Here is a 19,993-nt window from a genome sequence, read left to right as displayed (position 1 = left end):
TGACCTGTCACCTGCTCGATATTTTTACTTCAAGCTGCATTGTAATGAGCCGGTGGGACTCTGTGCACGTACTGCTCCCCACCGCTTTGAATCAGACACACCTCAGCTGTCTGCCAGCCTAAATGTTGTTATCATTTCATAGAAATTGTCAATGCACATCCATATTTTTTTTTCAGGAAACTGAATAGGGAGAGGGAGGGGAAAAGCATCAAATAACTGAATTTCAGCCCAGCATTTTCTCTTTCTCTGTTTTACAGGGTGCAATGGCAGCCACTTACTTTGCTTTAAACCGAGCACCTCAGGCACCAAGGCTGGAGCCTGTACTGTCCTCCAGTCTGGCTCAGCGGCGGGGCATGAAGAGACTTACCTCCACCAGGTTGTAGCAGTACCCCCAAAAGGCCTCTTTGAAAACCCACAGTTTATGATTTGAGAGATTCATCTTTACTTGGCTAGCAGAACTTTTTTGGACAACCTGCACATGAAATCGCCAGAACTAGCAGAAGCCCAGCGTAAGGCAAAATTCTCCTTTGCTCCGTCATTTCTTTTACATTCCAGCCAGGGTCCCGAGTTTAACAACTTCACAAAGATGTGCCAATTTTGCCAGTAGCTCTGTTTCCTTACTGAGATAAAGCTAAATAAAGTAGGTGTGCTCCATCCTTCCTACCCTAGGGAATACTATTTTTGAGTCCTTAAGATGTTCCATGGGAACACTGTTTTCATTTTGTTTCTCAAGAAAAGCACTTTTTGCTATGAAGTTGGGTTTGAATGTTTTCAGCTGTTCCAGCATACATCATGAAGTGGCTCGGCTGCTCACCAGGAGACATCTACTGATCTCCACTCACCCCAAGAAGAGTGAAGGCTGCAGAGACACATGAATAATACCTTACTTGAAATAAGTGCTATACAACAGGAAGGAGAGCGAGCTGTCAGTGGTGGAAATTCCTTCTGATTTCAAGAAATCTTTTGCACTTTGCCCCTGCCCTCTCTGGAACAAAGTCAGCACCGGTCGAGGAGCGGATGCCACCAGCCCTGACTTACTCAGAGGTCTCCGGGAGCAGAAAACCTTTGAAAAACTCAGTCCTCTGAGGAGATTATTGGGTCTTACGAGACTGTGGGAAAGCATTCACGTAAAACAGTGTGAGTAGTAGCCTATGGATCAGGGGACAAAAAGGTGTCTGGTCTCAGCCAGCGAGCAGGAGGTCTGGGAGGACTAGGTGAGGGGGCTGGGGAACCGAGCAGAGGCAGGGAACGGGGCAGGTGACTTTGAGGACAGCAGCAGGCAAAGAGCCCCATGGCAGCGTGGTGGGCACTGCTGCCAAAGGGAACTAGCGTGCACGTGCTTAGGGGGCAAACTGGGACTCCCTTTAAAAGCGAGGCACAGTCTCTCTTCAGTGGCTGGTAGAGAGGAGGGTGGGTGGGCAACTGAGCTGCTGAGGGGCTGAGTGCGTCGGTACAGCCGTCCTCCCACAATCGTCACTGCGTCTGCTCACGGAGAAGGGCTCTGGCAGGCCGGAGTGCCACCCCAGAGCAAGCCGGAGGCCATTTCCAGTCATTGCTCCGTACCCTTCCCTGGCTGCTCACCCGAATCCGCCTCCATCACCCAGCGTTTCATGTCCCTGCCTGGCTGTTCTGCTCCAGCAGAGCTAAACTCCCTGTGCCACGTCTGTGCCGAGAGTACCCACTTCTGAAGAGTCCAGCCAGCTCTGTTACAAGCTTTAATAATAATAATAAATTATGAGGAGAAACGGGAGGATGCTCTGCTTTTATATTATATAAATATGTACATGTGTATTTATATACATATAAAACAAAAGTTCTGTACCCTAGTACCTGGATTTTCCAGGTTCAGGGGAAGAAAACTTTATTGAAATGGTCTCAGCAAAATGGACCTTTTTTCTCATTCCCTGATTTCAAAGAAAGTGAGCGAGGTTTGTGGTGCCGGATGTGAACTATTTTTTTATTCTTTTTCTTACCCATCTTGGCTTATGGTGGTCACAAGCTGACCAGGATTCTTCTTTGTACTGCTTTTGTTAATTTTTATTTTCCAAGTAAATTTTGTCACCTCGGATGCTTCGTGGGAAAAGCTAATGTGCTATGTTGGCTTTTTTTCTGTTGTGATGGGAAAAAAAAAAGAAAAATGTGAACATGAAGCTTCATATGCTAGAGGTGGTAACTCTGCCTAGCTGGGTAGTATGTGCATCTCGGTGCTGAACTGGAATTACCAGCTCATTGCCTCAGAGTGTCCAAAGGAACAAGGCGTTGCATTTGCTATAGCAATATGCTTCCTAAAACTAGCTCTGTTCCACTGTTGACTGAACTTTATTTGTTTGCATTAGTCTATTTTTAAATTTAAATTTATTCTTAATAATTTAAACCGATATTTAATGTTCAGGTTTATGTGCTGTGCACAGAGGACTGCTGCAAAGCAGCTCTCCTCGAAGCCCTTCTCTTTTCTAGAATAAACAATGCTGTGAAACTTCACACAGTGGCTGAATCGGCTTGGACTGATGTGTGCAAACACGCGCAGGTGTGTGTCTGTGGTTATATACGCAGCAGCCCTCATTCTCTCCTCCGGCAAAGCTGTGCTCAGTATCACCTTTTTGCTGCCCCTTTACACTTTTCCTCTTTTTAGAAGTTAAGTCTCATGTATTTCTGCTAGCAGCACACTGTGAGGTGAGTCCACAGGCAGGGGATGTCCTGGCTGATGCAGAAATGCTCTGCCCAGGCCTTTTTTCCATGGAATTGACTTCTATCCTGGAAGAAACCAAGGTGGGCACAAGGATGCTACGGGTAACCTGGAGGGAGGGACAGATTTTCTCGGGTCCCAGCTGATTTGTGCTGTTTCAACAAAATGTGTTTTTAATGGTCAGTGTAATTGTATTGTCTATGGGCAGAAAGACTGTTGTAAATATTATGTACAGTTTTTGTCTTCCCCTGAGATTTTCTGGTCATCTTTCATTGCTTCAGTTTGCTTTCTCTTCACAGACATTGGAAACAGCCTAATCCCCTCTTGATATACTCAGTCTTAATTTTTTAAGCATTTTTTTCATCTGAATATTATTGTAGGCCAAGCTTACAGGATGCTGCTGTTCATGAAGTTTTATGGTTTGAATCTGTTCCTGATTTAGCCCTTTCTAACCCACCAGCTATCACCCCATTAACCATACAAGGTTTGGGCCACGTACAGAATGATACATGTTGATGCTCATTAATTACTTTATAAGCCTATAAATTACATATAATGGGTTTTGCTTATTAAGATTTTGTTGCCAGTGCATCCAGATGTATGCACATGTGTGTGTATCTGTAAATACATACACAAGAAATGCTCTATCCCAGCTTGTCCAAGTGAGGATAGAAGTGTGGTCCGTGCTTGAGGTGATGCTCAGAAGAGTTTTGTCTGCAGCATTCTTAAAAATCTGTCATTGAAAATGGTAGTGGTTACTCTGTGCCCACCCATGGAAGAAGCTGTCCGGTCCAGCCTCCTCTCCCTCCCAGCTGTGCATCCCCATGCAGGCCCACGGCAGATCAGCCCCCTCTCCCTAGGTTTGCCACGGGAGGTGCTCTTCTGAGGGTTTTCTGACCTGTTTCAGACAAGATGAACCCAATTAAACCATTTCCAGTGTCAGTCTTGCTGATCCAGCTCACCTGGACTGAAATACAAGAGCCTCCATCAGCAAATCCAAGGGGATTCCTCCTGGCAGAGGGGGAGGAATACCCCATTGGCACTCATTATTTCAGACTGATAGCTCCCGCCGCATCCCCCAACCCAGTTGGATCCAGGTGAAGTTACATGGTCATGGCCTAATTACTGCTACGGCTGCTTTAATACCAGCATCTCCTTTCCAGACTCCTTGCTACAGTATAGCTCAGCAATAAGCATTTATTCTTTCTAGGAGAAAACTGAAAAAGGCTTAGCCTGTCTCTATATATAGCTATTTTAAATCTTAAGGGACTTCTACTAAATGTTATGTTTAACTTGTGAAAGTCTAAAAATCACTTTGAATTAGAAAATACCATCTTGCAGGTTATTAGTTCACAAAGTGACCCAGTGCCTTAGGCTATTACAAATAGTATAGTTAAATTGCTGAACCATCAAGGTGCGCAAAGCAATGACCGTCCAAGGCATACTGAAGTGTCTGTCACAGACATAGCCAGCTTATCTGGAGAGCCACTTCAAAAGCTGTCATTCCGCTCAGTAGAGAGGAGTCTGCCCAGCAGGGAGGAGGCATCTCCCCACACTTTGCAGAGCTGGGCCCCACCTCTGCAGCTCCAGGACTTTGAAGAAGCCAAATGGCCCTGATGAAGAAGATCATGGGAAGAGTTACTCCAGTTCCTACGCAGCACCGCAGCTTGTGTGTATGGCAAAGGTCTGGGAGATGCTGCCCAGAAGGAGAATCCTGCCCCCAGTCCCCCATGAATTTCTACTTGGTTAAAGTCTGTTCAATTTTTCTGAGCAAGTTTTAGCAGCAGATAGCTTTTATAAAGCATGACTTTTTCATCAAACCACAAGTGACCCTCACAGACACTTGGTAATCAATTCCTACATCTGAAAAAAGCAGCCACCTGACAATAGATTTTTGTTTGCTTCTCCAGAAAATCAGCTTGAGCAGCTCCTTGAGATGGCCCCAGGTACTAGGGATAACCCAGGCACAGAGAGGCACGTCTTGTGTGACGTGAAGTTGTGACATGACGTTGCTCACAAAGCACAGATTATGTGTCCCTGTGCTTCACTTAACCCTGGATGTAATACTGGGACTCTTCTTAGCCAGACATATGGCTGAACATATGCTTTGGACTGAGTTTGAAAGGAAAAATGAATCTGTTGGCTTACAGGGTAGATCAGACTCTATTAGAAATCAGGATGCAAATCTTTAAGGGACAGGCCAACGTGGTTTTGCCTGCCGAGTGCAGTGCTCACTCTAACAACCTGTACCCAGCTTTGGTACATCTGAATACATCCAGACCTCAGTTGAGTATGGCAATTGCTGTGTCTCTATGACGTGAATTATGCCAGGGCTTGGATCATCTCTTAGGTCAGGAGTGCCACAAGGTTTTCTTATGCCACCGGTCCACAGAGCTTATGCCGGCATATTGCCAGTGCTGATGCTAAAAAAGGCAGGCAGTCACTTTCTCTTGACCTCAGCTGTCCTTTCACACCTCCTCTATCTGGTCATCACGGGGCAAAGCAAATGTTTGCGCGTCAGAACAAGTGGTTGGGGACAGCAGCAAAGCAACAGCGTCTCTTTTGCCAGCAGCGCCGCCAACACATTGGTGTAGCCACAACTTTCGGTGTCGCCTCTGTCCCTCTGTTTCTGTGTTACGCCGAGCTGAGCCCAGGTGTGGCTTAGAGTCAGGGCGATAAACGATGGGATGTTTGGACAGCAGCGGGTTACCAGTGCCAAGCTGTGCGCACAGAGGGGGAGGACAAGTCCAGGCTTCTGAAAATTTGCCACAAGTTCATATAAACTCCCTGTAACCAGAAGGTGTAGGGCCACAGATGACATGCCACGGGGAAATAATGTTGATTGTGTGTATTTTTGCTCCTATTGACTTCATAAAGAGGATAGAAAAAGTCCTGGGGTTTGTTTTTAAATCACCCATTTTTACAGAGGAAATTCCTGATTTTATGGAGTGCTACAGCTTTCTAGATCCCTAGTAGGAGTAAGACAGACAAAAAAAGGAAGATAAAGCAGATAACTATAGCAGAAAATGAAATCGCTTTGCCTGGAAAATTATTTTCATTCAGGTGTTTTGAAGCTCTGTCTTAAGATATGTGTAAAAACGCCAAAGCAAATATTTAGAAGCAAAGTTCTCTTGTTGAAGATCTGCAGATGGCGCCTTTAAACAAGTCACGTGTGCTCCAGGGTCACGTATCTGAATCCTAAAAGATAGGCAAGCAGCACAACTGGGACAACCACCTCTGATATTTCTTATATTAAAATAAAAAGGCCTAAAATAATGTTAAGAAGATGCTTTAATATAGTTCATTAAAAATAGGAACATGTGCAAGCCCATTTTCTTTTTCTGTTTCAAAGTATACATCATAATCCTTTAGAAGTGTGTATTCTTACCTCCTAGCTGACCCTGCTGCTAAAACCCTGCATTGGCCCGAGACATTGCAGCTAAGCTGCTTCTCGTACCTCAGTTCCTGCGTGAACACAGTCCCACAGCCCTCCCTCCCTGTCTGCCCACAACGGGCACAAGCAGCAATCGCGCTTCCTCTCGTATTCTGAAAGGTAGCAAAAATCTGAGTGTTTAAACTTAGAAGAGAAAGTGAAATTAAAAGTAAGGTTCTCACTGTGTATAGAACTAAAATTCTCAGTATTTAGGTGAGGGTGGGTAGAAGCCTGTGCAGAACAAGAATGTTACAGAGCAAATAAAGTCACAGTAGTTCTTACAGCCAAATTTTAGCTAAAATCTATTTGTAAGTTTTGTGAGCCTGGACCTTGCATTTCCATGTGCAACTAGGTTACAACACATGCATGTCAGCCAGCTAACCAGGCATCTGGTCATGCGTGTAAGTACAGGCTTGCACATGGAAATGCTTTGCAGCCCAAAGTTTAGAGTCTAAAATTAAGAATTTGGCCCTTTGCATCAGTCTGTGTTGTATAAACCGTGATGTTGCGTGTTGAACTGTACAACCACTACTTCTTGCTTAGGTATATGTAGTTACAAATTCAATTTGTGCTGCATTATGTCTCCTAAATGGATATGATGATGGTCATGGTTTTCAGAGATGCTGTAGCCTGAAAGGCAAATGAGGAAAATGCATGTCCTCTTTGATAAAGGAGAATTTTGAAAGGAGAGGCTGGAAATAAGCATTTTGTAGTGCAGACGATGAAAAACAGTTGCTAAAAGATTGTTTCTGATTTGCAACTCAGAGCCAAATCTTACCTCCCTCACACTTGTTGTATTAGTCCTTTAACCCATACGCACCTTCAGTGAAAGGAGGGGGACAGCTCAGCGCAGGGTCCTCTTTCGGGGCGCAGTGGTGGAGTCTGGCCATTAGGTGATGATGTGTGCAAGGGGTTTACTTGGGCACTATTAAACGAGTTTGACAAAATATAAACCATGATCTAGCACTTTGTTTACAGGCTCCATATTCATGTTTACAAATGATGATTTCTGAGGCTCACGCTTTTTATGTTTCCTGTATGAAAAGGGCAGCCGGTGTACAGATATTTATTATGTTTACCAGCGTTTCTGAATAGATTTTTTTTATAGTACATGGTTTTATGAAGTGTAATATTTTTATAGCAGAATGATGATCTTTGGACTTTCTATATTGTTACATACAACTGTTTGCAAATAAGCTCTTTGCTCCCTTTTTTCTGTGCACTGTATCCAGTGTTGCTGCTGCTACTGTTGCTGGCCTCAGCTGCTGCTGCCCCTCTGTGACGTGGGCTGACGGTATTGTGAAACTGTGCAAACTAACTTCAAAGAGCTGTGATTGTGCTGAAGGGCTGGCTGCATGCTGGGTTCCTCCTGGCAGGAGGGACAGGGAGCTCTGCCCTACCAGGGCCAGAGTTTACTGTGGATGGCCCCCGAGAAGTCTCAGTGCTCACCTTTGTCTGTACTCTGCCGTTTTGGCTTGGCATGCCCATCCTTTCCTTTCTTTATAAAGAAATAAAAAAGAAAAGGAAAAGAAAAAAAAAGGATCCTGCTCATTTTTGTATAATTCCTTTCCAGTCCCCAAACACTGGCCATGTTTGAATGCCATGTGTTGGTCATGGTAAAAGCACACAGTTACCTTTTCAAATTATACCTGGAGCTTTTACCTCTGTGCAGCCTGAATATTCAAACCTCCACTTTGAAAAGCAACAAGTAAGCCTTTAACCCTCATCGGTCAGACAGTTCATGCACCAGACAAATTTGGGATTTCACTGCCAGACAAATGAGCATTTTCACACAAGCTGGCATGGATTTCCCTTGTCCCTTAGAGATCTTCTGAGGTATGGTTCTTCTGGAAACTGCTGGTCGCTGGCAAGCAGCCTGCAGAGCCTTTTCTGCTTGCTGAACTTACTAGTGACCACAAAAGCAAAAGCAGCCTCTCCTACTTTGAGGGATTGGTTCTGCTTCCCTGGCATTACCACGTCTGAGCCTGTGCACCACTACACTGGCATTCATGTCTCTGGATTTCCATCAGCCCCAGCAGCATCACAGAGGTGGCGAGTCCAGCTCAGGCTCCCTGCAGGAACAGCACGTGGAACCAGATACGGGGAAACTGCATGTGATTCAGTTCCAAGCAAGTATAACTAAACAAACTTGGACTTCAAACATGTTACTCATAGGATTTCTGCTCCGACCATAGGCAGTGTCATGCCTCTGTTCTCCTGCCAGCTGCCTCCGTCCTCCTCCCACTTCTGTCCTTCCTTGCTTTTCTCTGTCCCTAAAAGAAACAGCCATTCCTGCTCCTTTAGTCCTCATGGTCCTTCATCACTAGGAGGCATGTATGTCCTTCCCCATCCTCTTTCTCTGCATCCCAGTGCCTACCACGAATTATTCCTCCTTTCCCTTACCAGCTCTGCTCCCACAGGTCCATCTTGTGGCTTTTATAGCCTCCCCTGGCAGGCAAACCAGTGACTCCTGTACACCTGTCTTTATAGGCCCAGTAGTTAAAAAAAGGCAGCTTTTCTGGAGAATCTTAATCATATAAAAGAACATCCAAATGAGAAAACTGAGAGAGGGGGAAAAAAAAAAGGCTTTCTCTTCCTTCTATTCCTCCTTTAACATGACCATGATCAGGAATGAGACAAGTTCAGCTAGTGCTTGACTAACATAACTTCGCAGAGGACACAGCTAGGAAACCCTGTGGCACACCAGGCCCTGGGCTGGCAGATGCGAGTCTTTCCCTCCAACTCCAGAAAACAAATAAATGAGATGCCTGGAGGCTTTACCTCTTCTGTGGTGTAGCACTCGCTGGCACTGACGCTACTTCCAAAAGAGGAGGGCTTTCCAGAATATGGTCAAGTGCCTGATAGAAGACATGGGCCTTTCAGGAAATCTGCATCAGCAACCAACTTAAATCTCTGCAGTCACTGTTAAGTAACTTCTTTTTTTTTTACCCCTGGATGGAAATGAATGCATTTGTTTAAAAAAAAAAAAACCAACAAAAATCAACAACAATCCTCCCCCCCCTTGTAATCTGGCTCTTCAGTCAACATTCATTTCCTTATGTCTTTCTCCTGCTCTATCCCATCCCAGTTCACCTTTGGCTGCTTCCCCCGCTTTCCATCTCCCACTTGATGTGTACCATGAGAATTGTCCTGAGGCTCAGAAAGTCTTGTATGTCTAAATAGCATCTTGTTCAAGGGCAGCATAACTGCTGGCTGAGGGCCCTGGGCACTACAGCAAGACAAATAATAGGTAGTAACAATAATGGCTAATGTCTGAAGATCACAAGCAGCAGAGATTTTGCATTAAAAGCTATGAAGAAGAGCTGAAGACAAGGATTTTGGGGTATGCCCAGCTGTTCAGGTTAACCACAGATAACTAGCTGCTAAAGATGTTGTACCCCCACTGTTTGGATGTAAGATGGAATAAGGGGATCTCTGTCCATTCACCCAGATGGACTGGAGAGCTATTCGTGATGCCCTCACTGTTTTCTAAACAACCAAAGCTGGCCTGAGCTCAATTCCATTCTTTGTTGAGGAAATTAGTTTATAAAAAGGCTGGTGAGTCACGGTCTGTGGTGAGGCCGTGCGTTGTTTTGGCTGGGCAGACTCCTGACTAATTGATTCTTCCTGTCCTTCAAGTTCTGCCATCACTGGTAAAAATAGCCACAGTCACAAAGCCTCGCACTTTCCCTACTGTAGAAAGCAGGTTTCAATTTTAATGATAGTCTCCTTGGTAAGACATGCATATGAAGAGTCAGTGACGTCCAGTGTATTTATCCAGGCTTTCCAATTGCCCCGTTATTGTCTGGGCTCTTTATTGTAAACTCCGTTATAACCAGTGATTTGCTTTACTTATCCATTCAGTATAGCTGCTTCTCCAATGGGACAGTCAGCGTGAAGCACGAAGGTGTGTTTTTCCTTAGCATTTCACTTGGACAAGTGGGTGGATTTCAGATATGCGTCTCTGCCGACTGTTATTATCTGCAGTGACCTCAGCTGAGTCAGGCTCAGTGGGGAGGTCATCCCCTAATGTCAGTAACCCTCTGCCCTGGAAGTCAGAACCAGCGTACCAAGAAAAGAATGTTATTGAATTTAAGCATGAGACTTTTCCTAGAGACCTGAATTTATTTCACCTGTTGGTACTTAAATGGTTTAGCCTTAGAAACAGTGGCTGTTACAATGGACCCTCAAACACAGAGAACAGAAACAACCGGCATTTCACTTCAGAGAAGTGACAAGAGTGACCTGTCAGCTTTTAAACACTCCTGACAGTGCTGATTTTTTTGCTATTTGGACCTCTGGTCTCATTTCAACCACCAGCCTGCTGCAGTGCACTCTGAGTGCAGCTGCACGTCAAGTACAGGGCTGCAGTCTTTGTATTGGGTCTGTGGACTAATAAGCGTGAGTAAAAACCCTGCCCAGGGATGAACAACATGCTCCTTGATGAGTGCGTAGATGGACGGGAATAAAGTGGAACACACAGCTGAGATGTATGCATGCTTTTGGCCCAGCCAAAAAAAAATGCATTATCAGCTGAGCAAAGGTGAGGATTACTTATTCTGCAATTCAGGTGCAAATTCGTTATTACTCTCCCAAGCCCAGGAATGACAGGAACCTTCTGTGAAACTCATGTCAGATATCCAACACACACATTCACACAACTTGCACAGTCCTCAGTTCCTGGAAGTCTCCAAGTGGCCCCATGTTCTTCTACCACTGGACAGTCTGTGAGGAAAAATACAGCACTGGCATTTGAGCCAGGGTGAGCTATATATTAGTATGTCCACCAACACATGCAGAAATTGTTGGTCTTACCCTAACATGACCTTGAAACTTGGTATGTTTTTATACCATTTATAGCAATTCAAGTCAGGAATACATCCACTGTCATGCAGTCAACAGCTAAAAACAGGCTGAAACAGGCTGGGTGGCCCCCTCAGTCACAGAAGCTTTCTTCCAGATTATGCTTCATTTCAAGTAGGATGCCTAACTGGGGAAGAGCCATTGCCATTGGCCACATCCTATGCTTAAACACCAGTGCTTCGATCTCAACACTTTCAGTCAATATCATCATCAAGTACTTGACACTCTTAAAAATCGATCTGTGAAGGATTACCAGAAAAAGCTCGCCAATTTAACTGGAAGCTTCATCCCTGTCTTCTAAAGGAAACTGGAATAAGAGATTAGGCAGTATATGGTAAAGGTAAGAAAATGTTGCACAAAAACCATCATTCAGGCCTCAAGTGTCATTTTTAAAATGCACCAATATCACTCAATATATTTAAAGGGTTCATAGTTTGGATGCAGGGAAAAATGCAAAATGCCTGCCATGGAGATGATTAAAGACCCTGATCTGTTCAGCTCCACCTGGAGATGGCTGAGAGGCAATTTGATTATTGCCTACAAGAATCTTCACAGGGAGAAAAATCCCATGTCTGGAATCCAAATCTGGAAGCACAGAGAATCAGATTGGAGCACAAAATCAGGCAAATGTCTGGGTGCAAAATCCACACTGCTGCAGAATGGAAATAAGGTAGCCATGGTTTTAAAAGTGAGGCTGGTTATTCATTGGAATGAAAGCATCAGAAGAGAAAAGGGGTTTGCCGTGCCTCTCAGTGGCTTTCAGTAGATAGACCTTAGCAGACAAAAGGTTAGTATGGAAGCAAGTGGATGACTTCAACAGTCTGCAGTAATCCGGAAATCAATTTAAATGTTATGATGGTCTTTTTTGGCCTCAAATATGATATGCATTCATATTGTCCTACCACAAGCAGTCAGCACTGAGTGAACAGATCAGGTTTCCCCAGGATTGATGGGTGAACGCCAAAGACTAATTTGAAGACTGTTAGGCCACAAACAACTGGAATAATCAACTTTGTTTAAATCTGTATCTTTACCATGATACATGAGGAGAATCTTTGCTGTCTTTGACAATATGGAATATCCCTCTGAAATTTTGTGATGTTTACGACTATCTATAACATTAATATAGAACACCGTTTCACACCATTGGCACAATATGGTTAAAACCTGTAGCAAGACTGGGTAAATGGAGTTCCCCCAAAAAAGTTAAAACCCCACTGCATTAAAACAAAAATAAGTTACAATAGCATTAGTAGTGCACTTATCCTGTGAACCACAGGATTATTAAACAGATGTTAAACATGAGTGAGACATTCCAGTACAAAGAGATAAAGAAGGCTTTAATCTTGAGTAAGCTCTCCAATTAGAATTAAGGTGTTCAAAAGAGAGTGAAAATTAGACCACAAAACTTTGAATTCTAAATTTCCAAGGCCTGGACCTGAGTGATAACTTGTGAAATGACTGAATTCATGCAGATTTTGCACATCCATAAGATATCCCCCAAGGTAGACAGATAGAGAGGCTGCAAGATCCTAATCACAGTATCCTGGGTATTTAAAAAAAAGGGAGGGAAGAAGGGAGGCAGATAATCAATAACTAATGCAGCTGTTCATATTAATGCATAGTGACAGTGAAAGAATGAGCTTCTCCAGGGAAAACAACACCCCACCACACCTACACACCAAGCTTCAAGACTGTAAATGTTAGCACTATTTTTGGTAAATCCTAAAAAATCCTAACCAGTCCTAAATACTAAAGATGACATCTAGTGAGAGTTGTTCCACCTCCTGTGACAAACATTGCTGGAGCAGTCTCCCTGCAGTGTGACATGGCAGAGATTTGTGCAGAGCAGCCACTCAGCGTGGAGTGCTGCACAGACACCTCCACTGGGGTGCCCCACTATGGGGTGACAGTCCCTCTTTGTACCCCAAAGAGCCTACACAGTCGGAAGCTTGTGTCACGCTCCCAGGACATGGGACATGTGGGTTTGACCAACACCAGCCTCAGGAAGGAGCTGGTGTTCCCTGAACTGATCTGCAGCACACTTGGCAAGTACTGGAACCACAGGGTTTTCACATGACATGAGATGATGTTCACAGTGCCTCCTCCTGAGCTTTCCACAAAAAAAGAACGATCTGCTGTCAGCAGGTTGCAAAAACCTACTGCTGTGTAGCCTTCAGGAGGCACACGCTGAGCAGAAAGAAGCACCCAAGTCACAGAGTGGTGTCATGATAAGGGTATTCCTCTGCTCCAAATTTCCTCTTGGTTAGGTTTTGTTGAGCTTCCTGCTCAGTGTGAAAGGTTTGGCTTCCACTCTAGCAGGGCCAGCCCTCCCCTCCTGGCCCATATGGCAAAGCTGGGCATGCAGGGCAGATGCTGCAGTCCACTCCTGGTGCCAAGGATCAGCAGCTAGGTGTTGCATGGCTTTTGGATGTAGGCTCTCATATTTAATGTATAAGGCTCTCAGTGAAAAAACCCAGGATATTTCTTTATAGTCCTTGTGATCTGAAGCTGTAGCATCACCACCTAATGTTAATGTTTATAGGAAAGATCAATACCCATACAAAAGATGGCCTCAGATGTCTGTGGGGCACAAGATTTAAAATCTTTCTGATAAGGACCCGCGCTAGAGAGTTTGGAGGTTGTCTACAACCACCCATCTCACTTTTGCACATGCATATGTGGGTATATATGTCTATTTTTTTAAAAGTACACACTCTTGAATCAGTACTTTTTTTCTGTTAGACCTTGTATAAACCTAAATGACTCCCTGCTGAGTCCTGAATGGCCTTGCAGAAGTCCACCAGAACCTATTGTTTATTTCACTTTGATCCCAGTAGTTTTGGAAAGGACTTTGGCATGTTTACCTTCAAGTTACTCATCTTGTATGCCCACAGTTTGTTTATCCACTGTAGTCTACTGAAATTTCCCCCCTTTTTTTAGCCTGTTAAAGAAATAGGCCAAAGGTGATTTCACAGTCCCTATCTGGATATGCATCACCAATTTGATCAAAGACAACCTTTGGCTTCCTCTAGTAGGCCAGCAGCATCCGAGATACCATCTTGCTCTCACAGTTCACCAGGCAGTGGGAGAAATCTCAGTCCATCAAGCAAAAAATTGACCTTAACTTAAGCAGATTTAACACCACTGTGGATACTGTAATTAGACTAAAGTGAGACCTGGTGTAATCATGCCTTTCTGGCTCAAGCATGCTAATCTGCTGTTTTCCCTAAATCAAGCCTACCAATATTTATGTTCAAGGTCTTCCAGTGGCAGTAGTTGGGATACTTGTTCTTTAATAGGGGAAGGGCTGGAAGAGGAGAGAAGCACAAAACTGTACTTTTCTAACAGGATCGATCCCCCACTCCTGGCCATCCTCCAGCTTCACGTGGATTATTTAGGCTGGGGAGAGCCAAGGTACCGGGAAACAGCATATTTAAATATAGTAAGTGAATTTATTAATAGTGAAATATGCTGGGAGCCTATATTTTTATCATGTTCTACTAAATTTATATTTATTCAGATCAGTAAAGACCCAGGAGTCCACATGTCCTGAGGAAAGGATTACATAGCTTAAATGACTGTCATTAATTAACAGTGTGCCTCAACTTTGACCCCTTCACTTTCTGCCATCAAACCCCTGATTTTAGGCTCCTCCTTAGAACCTGTGGCACATTTTCATTGGATAAAACACTTAGGAAGGACACAGAAAGCTTGGGAGAAAACCCGTGACTAGTTGTCCTCATGGAATACAAGTATTTCAGCAGACACTTTCCAAGGCAGTAATGGAGGAAGGAAATCTCCTCACAACCTTACTTGAGATGCTCATGCCACATCATTGATTCCCCTTCCTCAGAAAAATGAAGTAGTTTTTAAAAACAGAATAGAAAACTATTTCCACTTTTTTTTTTTTTAATCCTGTTGGATTCACCACCAACACAGGTTTTCCATAATGAGGAAACCAACTCTGCTTTGAGCCCAGTTTGACACCTGCTAGGAGGTGCAGCCTGACAAGTGAGCACCACCAGCCCTCCTGCTCTGCTCCTCTGGACATGATACTTACAGTGATGAAGTGATTATATGTCGTTTAACTGTAAAAGAAGATTTCCCTAACTGAGTGAAGGAAGAGAATTTTGCAAGGCGGTGTTACAAGAAGAGGTTCCCTTACCCCAGCTGACCCGATTGAGCAATATAAAGTACAGAGTGCAGCTGACTGAACAAGCAGCCCTCATCCCTTCCTTCCCAAACACAAGATAATCATCAACACTTGCTTCAAGGGTACCAGCAATGCAGTGGTGCAGTACTAGAAACAGCAATTCGGGGATTCTCACATGGATGTGGGGGCATGATTTTTAAGGCAGGGAAAAGCAGTCATAATTGCAACAATTGCCTGGAATGCTTGTCTTCTATGCTGACAAAACACTGGTTTTACTTTGTTATAGGTAGCACCTCTTGCTTCAGTTCCTGCTGCCCAGCTGTTGCTTGGCTTGCCAACAATGATTGTTAATCACTGTAGCTGCTAATTTGTCAATATTTATGTCTCAGCAATGCAAATTTTTTTCCAGATCCATTTTGCATCTATTTCACTTTTCACTTCTTGACTTTGTCCACTATAATTCCTACATCATAGTGTTACTTTGCCAATTAATAGAGGAGGGTCTGTCTTTTTCTTGTGGTTTTATAAATATTACACCATTGTCTTACTTGCAGGTCCTCAGCTGGAAGTAAATGTTTTTATTCTGATGCTTGATCCTACTCCAGATCCGACTAAGACTGCGGATGATGAAATGCCTCTAGCTCCATAATGTAACAATTTATCCTAATTGATCAGGTTTTACATAGAAACTATTAATCTCACAAATGACGTATGCTGATCTTGTGCAACAGCGTGCCAGCTCCACAGTCGGTGTAAGAGCAGTTACCTGCTAGCTGCTATCTTTTTCAGCACTGAGAAAATTATTTCTGCATTTCGGAAAATGTTTTCTAAAATGAGGTATAGCTCCTTCTGGAGTGATTTAGTTGTTCTGCATTTATTTCAGTTTTCTTTAGACTAATACCAAATCCATATTTCTACTAGGATGTCTCTGCAAAGGTGTCAGGGCTGACCATGCATTTTACAGAGATTATTAATAATTTATATGAGGCTGCCTCCCGAGTTAACATTCACAGGTGTTCAATCTACTTAGTTACTGCTGTATCCACCACATGGAACAAAACTCCTCAAGCATCATACCAGCGCGTAGGGATAATGTACCTGTAATCAAAGATGCAAAGATAAATGCAAGTGTCATATCAAGCTGTGCTCTTGCTTGGCTCCACTTGATCTTGTAGGCTGATTAAATGTCATAGTCAATGGCTCTAGTCAATCTTCTCCTCTACCTACCAGATGATTTGTGTCCACTTTCATGAACAGGAATTTCATTACAAGGTCTAAGCAATACATCTTTTCTTCATATTTTTTCTGCAACTTTGGAGCTACCACAGTAGGGAAGTAATAACTACTTCAGTCCTGAAGTCAGTGTTTCTTGAACAGCTTGTTTAATTGTTGTTCCCTTGTCTGTCATGCAACACTCCACATAATGTTTTCCTGCAATTCTTTTCACAGCTGGGAAAAGGCATCACCATTTTCCCCTGCAGATGTTTGTTAACAGCTATATCAGATACATCCTTTTGGACTGACTTCATGTCTTATGCCAGAAGCATAACTACTGCATAGCACTAGTAGATTGTTCTGCAATGTCCATAGTGCATTTTTCTTCACTGATTTTGTTGCCAGACAAATAGTACGTTCCTCTCTCCCTGACAGAGACATGCCACCATGCATGTGCCTGCAAAGGCATGTCAAGAGGAAGAAAGAGATGCCCTAAAAGGAGAAAAATTGCAGGCATCTGTTGAGATCAAGAAGTGCTGGTTCCTGAGATGCAGTTCTGGGATGAGGAGAACAGGAAGGGCCATACATCCCCCGCAGCTAGGAGGTTTGCCCCTGCCACTCCCAGCACACAGAAATGGGGAATGTGGGATATGGAGACTCTCTTTTGAGGAAGACACAGTATTCGTTTGCTAAACAGACCCATCATCCAACAGCTCACCTCCTCGCAGAGGCAAAATCCAAGATACTGCAAAAAATTACTAAGGCTCGCCCAGCCCTGGCTACATTATGTATGTGTCCTTGTGGGCAAAACCGGCAGCACTAGGTGTGCTGGCGCTGAAGATTTGTGAAATCAGCAATGAAGGAGCCAGGGATGCTCTCCTCCACCCCCCCAGCTGCAGGCAGCAGTTTAGGAGAGCGCAAACATGTGCTGGCAGCAAGGGATGATGAGCTGCAAATATGTATCTACAGAGAGCCTCCATTATTAGAGAGCGTCCCATGTAGAGTAACTGCTGGACAACCCTAGAGTCTACCTGCTGTAAACAAGGAAGGGAATTCAAGTGCACCAGCTTGCCAATCTAGTGAGGAAGAGTTTAAAGTAAAGATGGACAGTAACACAAATCAGTAAGTGAGGTAAAAAAATAGTCACCTGGCCAAAGGCTGAGGGAAAACAAGGAGAATAACTGGTCAGCCTAATAAACTTGGAGAGGCATCTCCTTGCAGAGGTCAGAAGTACAAGGCTGACAAGAAACAAATGAAAGCAACAGGAATTCCAGGAAATGGCAGTCAGGGTTTTTGTAAAGACAATCTAAGGGATAAAAGATTGCAGGGGATTTCTCTGTTTGAAAACCAAACCAGCTACAATTACCTGTTCTCGTTGGAAGAAACATAGGAGCCATCCTCAGACATATGTGGCTCAGCTTGTTCACAAGCACCTAATGACCTAAAAATCAAATGAGAACATACTGTAAATAGACAAAAGGACATATGAATAGATGAAAATAAAGAAACAGTGTCAGCCTGCAGATAACAGAATCAGAAAGGTTAAGGCATGAAATCAATTTCAACTATCATGGGACATAAAAGACAACTAAAGAAGTTTGATAAAAGCATTACAAATTAAAATAAGACAAAGGTAATTGCAATCATTAAATAATGCAGAAAGAGCCCATAACAGGTAAAGGCAGAAGTATGATAACTCAAAATAGGTCTAAATTCAGTGTGAAAAATGGATGGAAGCATAGTTCAGACCAGAAAAACAACAGGTGAAATAAATTTTAGAAAAAAATGTGTGGCAGGACCTAATGAAACTTGCTCTGAGGTCTGCCAAGCCTTAGCAGAAGCAATTTGAGATCATGAGTGATTATCCTCCAGCTCCTGGAGAGGCTGGGACAGTCCAGCACTGGAGAAGAGCACATGTCTGAAGAGAAGGGGATAACAACCCAGCACATTTTAAGTCCATTGGTCTAATTCTGATATAAAAAAAAATTGCTAGAATAATTTATTAAACAGTCAGTTAATGTTCATTCAGGGAACAACACGCTTAAAAGCACGCCTAACGTGGACTTGTCAAGAGCAACTCGTGTCAAATCCCATCTAATTTCCCTATTGAACAGGCTAAGGAGGTAAAAGGGAAGCTGTGAACCGGATATATTAAGGGGGTCTTTTGATGACTTTTGATATCCTTATAAGAAATCTAAAAAATGGTATGCAAATAAAACCACTATAAATACATACAGAACTGCAGCAAAAGCAAGTTTCGAATCATTGCTAGCTGCTTTTGTTGTGTAACTGGTAGGGCCTGTCATGTGGGACTGGTTTCTTCTGGGCACATTTCTAGTTAATAATTTTGCCATTAACTACTTTGAAAACAAAGTGGGATACTCCCAAAATTAGAGAAAGGCACTGCACTGCTTTGACTAAGACATGATGACCCTTGTTAGGGCTATGCCTTAAGAAAGCTGTAAACAAACATGGAGTAAGCAAAGAGTTAAAAGATTTAAAAGGCACAGCCTGTGAGAAAAGGCTGGAAGAACTTGTTTACTCCAGGAAGAAAGACTAAAGAACGACGCCTTCCAATGCAGACAGATTTTTTTTTCTCCATACATAGAGTTACAAAAAAAATGATTAATTTTCAGTAAAAGGGAATAAGGCAACATTTTTAGGTAAAACTGTAGCTGTAATATTAATGACTGAGCCCGGCCATATACGATATGTGGAATCCACCTACGTGAGATTTTGTTTGAACATACAGAACTCATTTCAATAGACCTTTCTTCTGTCAGTGCAAGTTGAATCAACTAGAAAAAATTATTCTTTCAGATCTCGTTCAAATTCATATTGCTGCTTTTAAATGAGGAGTCTAAGAAGTCCACAGAAGTATGTAGAACTACATTTTGGCTTTTCATAACGCAGTATTCCAAGGGGATTAAAACTCCTTCTCCCACACAGCAAAGCCAGAGGTGGTTGTGGGGTGTTGTGTATACGATGTGTATACACGATGCTTTTCCTCAAACCTGCTGCTCTCCAAGCAATCGGGGAGAAGGGTGAAGAGTTCTTTTTTTTTTTCCTCCCGAGATCCTGCAAGGAAGAGGAGGGAAGCAGAAGGAAATGAAACAGCCATGGCCTCCAGGGCTTCTTGCAGAGTGTAGGTATGCCCCAGGCTGCACTTTCAGCCCAGTTCTAGACTGTAAAAACTGAGGCTGCAAGTCTTTGGAAAGCAGAGGTGATAAACATCCATTTTCACTATCTCTAGAGCACTGAGCAAAGATAAAAGAAGTAATTCACATATAGGTATTTGTTTGTATGGCCCAAATTTTATGGAGATGGTATTAGCAGGGTTAGAGTTTATCTTCCCTTCTAAATAAGTAACCTCTGCCTAGGTAGGAAATAGAAAGTGCTGGTGAGAGATGGGATCTTAGACCATTCCAGGTACAGAAGAAACTGTTGCAGTACTCCTAGCTCTAAAAATTCAAAGTCCATAACCTGGGCTCTTGAAAGACCCCTAGGATTACCTTTCTTAAAAAATCACTGAAGCAAGCATGGGCCTTCTTACTTCTAGCCTGCTTTACGTGCCATTGCGATACGTTAGTTTTGTGGCTCCAGTCATCTCAGCCACCGTGGCGACGGGGCAAACATCTCT

General features: G+C 43.4%; 1 protein-coding gene and 1 long non-coding RNA gene across 2 annotated transcripts in view; one reads left to right on the top strand and one right to left on the bottom strand.

Moving 5' to 3' along the window:
* RPS6KA2 (ribosomal protein S6 kinase A2) overlaps window positions 1-7,597 on the top strand; it is a 176,367-nt gene extending 168,770 nt beyond the window's left edge. Inside the window, exon 21 of the mRNA XM_054820218.1 lies at window positions 258-7,597. Within this exon, the coding sequence (XP_054676193.1) occupies window positions 258-383 (126 nt within the window). The 3' untranslated portion in view covers window positions 384-7,597. The remainder of the gene's footprint in view (window positions 1-257) is intronic.
* Window positions 7,598-15,773: 8,176 nt separating this feature from the next.
* LOC129204367 (uncharacterized) lies at window positions 15,774-18,264 on the bottom strand. The gene is made up of 3 exons (XR_008576345.1): window positions 18,153-18,264; window positions 17,720-17,794; window positions 15,774-16,236 (listed from the first exon to the last, which is right to left on the bottom strand). It is a non-coding gene; the product is annotated as an uncharacterized LOC129204367 (long non-coding RNA).
* Between the last annotated feature and the right edge of the window lie 1,729 nt (window positions 18,265-19,993).

Source organism: Grus americana, chromosome 3 (genome assembly GCF_028858705.1).
Source record: "Grus americana isolate bGruAme1 chromosome 3, bGruAme1.mat, whole genome shotgun sequence".
Taxonomy (NCBI): Eukaryota; Metazoa; Chordata; class Aves; order Gruiformes; family Gruidae; genus Grus; species Grus americana.
The sequence above is the reverse complement of the archived record's forward strand: the minus strand, read 5'-3'. Positions and strand labels throughout refer to the sequence as shown.